This window comes from Pleuronectes platessa, chromosome 1, assembly GCF_947347685.1.
Source record: "Pleuronectes platessa chromosome 1, fPlePla1.1, whole genome shotgun sequence".
NCBI lineage: Eukaryota > Metazoa > Chordata > Actinopteri > Pleuronectiformes > Pleuronectidae > Pleuronectes > Pleuronectes platessa.
In genome coordinates, this window is record NC_070626.1 from 2,049,501 (window position 1) to 2,055,109 (window position 5,609).

Here is a 5,609-nt window from a genome sequence, read left to right on the forward strand (position 1 = left end):
TCCTTATGGATTCTGTAAGTGTTAGCTTAATTAATGGATTTTTCAACAAACATTATCTCTTCTAATTAACTCTGCTATGCAAATGAGCATAAACTTGAACCCATTGTGTGTTCTGGTGCATTTTTGAGTAATTATGTGAATTTTCTGGGCTCTTAAGTGTGCAGCAGCAGATGTTTTAATATTTGTATTGTAAGGCTTACTACGGTGAATTAGTAGGACAGGCAGATTCGTCCATTTATTCAAGTCAAGTTTTATATAATTGTGTCAGGATTGAAATTTCTTTAAACATCCGTTAATTTACTGTCACAGTCATGTTTTTGTGTTTCCATTTTACTTTTCCCCATTTGACTCTGATAACCTTAATCACTCAATATCCAGAAATATTGTTAAGCAAAGGAGGTAAAAAGCAGCATTTAGCGTATTAATTGTTGAATTTGACCTTTTAATATCAATGCTGCTCACAAAGACAAACAGCAGAAGATAACATCCACGTCTTACACAAACCAAAGTCTGTCTTAAGTAATAACTGCCACTTCCAGTTGAGGTAAATTTGCCAATATGTCTGTTGAGCAGTTGACTGGTCTTCCCACCTATATATGTTTGAACACTCCTTCCAATGAGCATTTTCTTGGTGCGCAGCTGCTGCCTTCAACCAGCCATGATACTCCAGACTGCTGGTCTCAGTGTGTTCCTCTGCTCTGTCTACAGCTTCACTATACAGGTAAGAATTTATAAATGTGTCCATGTGAATATGGACAGATCAAGAGTTTATCTTTTCATCAGAATTCAATTTAAAGTGTGCACTCCTTGTAATATCTTGCCCAATTTAGGTTTTGTTAAAAGGTTCAGTGTGTACAATTTTGTCAATCTAGTGTTGAAGTTGCATGTTGCAGCTGAAAACCCTCACCTCACATTCTCCTTCCAAACATGTGAGATGTGTCTTCAATCATTAAAACCACAAAGGTGTTTAGTTTGTCCAGTCTGGACTACTTTAAAAACATGGCAGCTTCCGTAGAAAAGAGTATTTAAATATGAAGGGCCCATTCTAGGATAAAGAAAACAATAATTTATATATTTTACATGATTACACACTAGCTAAAGCATCACTAGGATTATTTTATATAAAATTTCTGCCAGTAGATCCCTTTCATCTAAATCATACATACTTGACCTAAATATATATATACACTACATATATGTATGTAGTATGTATATACCTCAAAGAATAAGCTGACTTATCTCTTAGCTGTAAGGAAATTGAATTGGAAAAAATTAATTACATTATATTTGATACCTATTTCCAGAGTTCATTACAATCTATTTTGATGCCAGAGTGTAAACAATAGAAAGGAGAAAAACATTCACACCATGCCCTGTGTCCCTTTACATTATGTATACAGGACCTTCTCTTCCCATGAAATTAAATTTCTGTGGAAACTTAACTGTCTCTCTGAACCTATTTCTGATAATATCACCTTGGTTCCTCCTTCACTAATCCAAATCTAACAAATGTTTACACTGCCTTATTATAGGCTTCACTGGAAAAGACAGATGAATACTCTGGTAAGACTTAGCTACTTTTCATAACTAAGGTATTAGTTTTGTCTAATGCAACTGATACACAAACACATTTTTTTCCACAGGCAACACCATTGCAGATGATGAATTCAGCATTTCAACACTGTTAGAGAAGGCCAACTCTAATATTGGTAGGTTCATGTCTACTGCATGTCAACCGGCATACTGTATGTACTGTATGTATATTGAGAACCTGACAAAAACAATCAAACCATTATAAATAGTACTAGATATTCATTAAGATGTAGCATAATGCTGGTATTACTAACTTTGAAGTATACAGTAAAGATACTTTCAAATAGAACCCTCTGTGTGGAGCTTGTTTCAGACCCAGATATGATCTGCCCTTAATACATCACAGCTGTCAAGACAATGAAATATAGAACACAAAAAAAGATCATCCTTTTGGGGTTTTGTAGGAAAGAACTTGGATGAACCTCTGGTGATGTTTGGAGACATAGCAGTGCCGACAGGTCTACAAAATGCTGATCCCTGCACAGCACGCGGCTGCCTGTGGCCTAAATCCTCTGATGGCAATGTGTATGTACCGTACCGCATCTCAGGACAATACTGTAAGTTTACGTAAAACATGAAGGACTTTTCTTTTGTTTCTGTAGCAGTGAATATAACTGACTAAGATTCACATAATAATAGCAGTACTATTAAGGTTGTGGTAGCAGTAAATATCTGGCTAGTAGCAGTCACTGTAGCAGCTATATTGTAAAAGTATTAGTTATAATGCTAGTGATGGCAGTACTTACTTAATATAATTAATGGTAGTAATAGTTGTAGTAGGCTGGTATAAGTTGCAATAAAATTATTAAGAGCAATAGAAATAGTGACTACATTAGAAGTTGTAGCAATAGTGCTGTTGCAAGGCAGCAGTAGCAGCAGTAGAAATAGTAGTAATGGTAGCAGTGGTATAGTGGTTATAATGCAATAATAGCAGTTAGTATTAGTACTATCTAGAAGTGATGGTATTTTACTGCTAAACACATTATATTTAGTGTGATGATAGAATGAATGCAAGTCACAACATTTTTTTTGTCTCTTTAGCCCGAAGAGAGAGAGATACCATTATTGATGGTCTGAGGTCATTTGCTCAGTCTACCTGCATCCGATTCACTCCCCTGCAGAGGCAGAGGGACTTTGTGGACATCAAGTCTCTGTCAGGGTATTGACCACACAGTGCATTTACCACATATGCATACATGACTACACTTATAGACCCTATTAACACCTAAGGATGACAGGTGTTTCAGGTCAAAGGACACAGTGTGGGATGTTCTCAAAAGATCCTTTTTTTATTTACTGTTCACACTCAGGTGTTACTCATATGTTGGGCGTCGTGGTAATGCCCAGACAGTGTCTTTGAGTCGCCGGGGGTGTGTCTTCCGTTCAGTTATCCAACATGAGCTGCTCCATGCCATGGGCTTCAACCATGAGCAGACCCGTTCTGACAGGGATGACCATGTTCGCATCCAGTTGCAGAACGTAATTCGGGGTTGGTAATGTTCATCAACTATTTGAAATTGTTTTTCATTATGCAGAGTACAACGCATACAATATATAAATTCAACTATCATACTTCATACTTATTTCGGCAGGTAAATGTATATGTGAAATATCTGTAGAATTGGCAAGCATCTACAGAAATTATGACATACCTAATTCCCTGCAGATTTAAGTCACAGGTCTGACAAACTGTAATGAAAACAGAGATGTATTATGATTGTCCTTCGGATCCCCTGCAGGAATGGAGCATAATTTCAGGAAGATCCAAACAAGGAACCTTGGTACTCCCTATGACTACAACTCTATCATGCACTATACAAGGTAACATGTTAGTTCTCCCTCTGAACCTACTAATAATATACATAGCACAATGCAATAATGAAATCATGTGATATATACAGTTTAGCACAACTTAACATTATAAAGTCTCATAAGATAGCACTAAAAGCACGTTTATAGTTCAATTTGGCCATTTATCCATTAGGACAAATTCATGCATTGCATCTATTTGCAGCACTTTCTCCGTCACAGATAGCTCATACACTGCTGGCACAACTGTCAGGGGCAATTGGGGTTTGCCTGAAGACTCTTTGGCATTTGGAATGGGGAAGATGGTGATCTAACTGTTCTGTTTAGTGGACAACACACTGACTGTGAGTGTAGCTGCTGCTGCTATTTTTTAAGCAGGAGTTGAGACAAAAACAAAGGTAAAAGGAGAGTGGCTGCTGATATTTTAATGATGAAGTGGACAAATGAGCAATTAGGATTTATGGTGAACTGTTGAAACCTCTCTTTGTGACTGCTGTTTTGTACCATAGGTATGCTTTCTCCAGGAACAGGGAGCCAACCATCGTTCCAATCCCTGACTCCAATGTAGCCATTGGCAGGGCCAGCCAGATGAGTCCCACTGACATCATTCGAGTGAACAGCCTTTATCAATGCAGTACGTAACATTTTTACGCATTTAACCGACTACCCCACTTTGTTATACTCTCTCCCTACTGTACTGACTAAATGAATAAAAGTATGAACACAGACCTATTTACAAAATGCACATGATAGCGGTGCCATAAAGAAACCAATCAGCTTTTACAGTTTTGCTGCCTTTTGGAATTCATTGCAGATTCAACTGTCTCCAGACCTGGTGTGCAACCTGTGCAGAGAGACCATTTGAAATTAAAGTAAGTGGATTCAGAAAAATATGTATATTAAGTTTTCAGATTGAAGTTTCCACCCCTTTAATCTGTACAGATACAGCTACAGACAGGACACACAGGAAAATAATGACGTCAATTTATTGATATGCAGCAAAGGGATAGTTCACTGAAAAAAGAAAATTCACTCATTATCTAATCACCACTATGCCGATGGAGGGCTGGGTGAAATGTTTGAATCCACAAAAAACTTCTGGAGTCTCAGGGGTAAACTTTGTTGTAGCCGAATCCAATACAATTGAAGTAGCTGGCGACATCTTCTTCAGATTTAATTTAACAACAGAAAAAACATGCCTCCATACTGCTAGTGTGTTTCTGTCTGTGTGTGTGTACATGTACCTAAGCATATTTATCAAAATCTCTTTTTTCCCACAGGAAATGAAGCAGAAAGGAAAACTGATGCAGCTTTTATCTACAAGCAAACAGTGACGTTTGTGCTTGATGAACATGCTTTGAGTCAGAATACGATCTAATCATAGCTTTTGTGCTGTTCCAATAAGAAATGAAGAGAGTAGCAGCTTTCCAGTGTTACCATTATATTAACCCTTAAATGAAAAACTGCTTGCCAGCTTGATTGAATGCTAAAAATTATTAAAGAGTCATATTCACATATCTTAATCATCTCAGCCTATTGCTGTGTGTCACTACATGTTAACCTGGAAAAATAAAGGGGATGTTCCAGTATTTGACTCCACAGAAAAGGATAAACATTTATCTTGAAGTTGGTTGAGTTATTTACATTTTCTGTTATTTTCACATTGTTGCCCTTCATGAACCGGGCAAAGCGTAGCTGTTTGGTACACAAACACAGGTGATTAAACATGGAACGTTTACTGATAAGTCTTTTTTTGGCCTTGCTGGATGCCAGATTCAGCAAACAGAGTTTGTCCCCATAAACAAATACACCTGTTAGAACAAGTCACTTTTTAATTATTTTTTGTCTGCTTTAATGAAAATTTTTTTTTTCAAAATCTTCTATTCATTCATAACACCGCGGGATTTTCTAGCATGATGTCACATTTAATATTGACACTTTAACACTGCACAAAGTTGAGCCAAACTTTGTATATTGGTGATCTTGATACTTAATAATAATGATAACTTGTCAGGACTTTACAGGCACAAAACGTACGACATTTTAAAGGAAATGGGGATATAAGTCACATTGTCATTATTAATATCGTTTGTCATGTATTTTCATCCCAGAGTGACATAAGACACAAGGGTTAGGGTCTGTGAAAAAAATTTGAGGGATTACATAAGAAATAATATCATAATTTTTTACAGAATTCAATAGAGAAA

The 5,609-nt window shown here is 36.8% G+C and overlaps 1 protein-coding gene across 3 annotated transcripts; it reads left to right on the forward strand.

Annotated features, from left to right (window-relative positions):
• Positions 1–543: 543 nt before the first annotated feature.
• On the forward strand, positions 544–5,021 carry LOC128454843 (low choriolytic enzyme-like). Of its 3 annotated transcripts, XM_053438521.1 has the most exons (10): positions 593–721; positions 1,533–1,563; positions 1,644–1,709; positions 1,998–2,150; positions 2,635–2,752; positions 2,904–3,082; positions 3,333–3,414; positions 3,912–4,036; positions 4,217–4,274; positions 4,683–5,021. In XM_053438521.1, exons 1-10 carry the CDS (start codon positions 617–619, stop codon positions 4,687–4,689), a joined length of 924 nt encoding a protein of 307 aa, XP_053294496.1. In that variant the 5' UTR covers positions 593–616; the 3' UTR covers positions 4,690–5,021. The 3 variants fall into 3 exon arrangements, with proteins under 3 accessions (XP_053294423.1, XP_053294573.1, XP_053294496.1); XM_053438448.1 differs by lacking the exon at positions 1,533–1,563 and having other exon boundaries at positions 544–721; XM_053438598.1 differs by lacking the exons at positions 1,533–1,563; positions 4,217–4,274; positions 4,683–5,021 and adding an exon at positions 3,608–3,746 and having other exon boundaries at positions 544–721.
• Positions 5,022–5,609: the final 588 nt, after the last annotated feature.

What these genes read in the sequence shown, in the direction of transcription:
- LOC128454843 (XM_053438448.1), top strand. Translation starts at nt 559, where the DNA reads ATGTCTGTTGAGCAGTTGACTGGTCTTCCCACCTATATATGTTTGAAC. An exon ending in GAAGGCCAACTCTAATATTG is followed by an intron (nt 1,710 to 1,997) that starts GTAGGTTCATGT and finishes GGGGTTTTGTAG; the next exon opens with GAAAGAACTTGGATGAACCT. An exon ending in GACATCAAGTCTCTGTCAGG is followed by an intron (nt 2,753 to 2,903) that starts GTATTGACCACA and finishes GTTCACACTCAG; the next exon opens with GTGTTACTCATATGTTGGGC.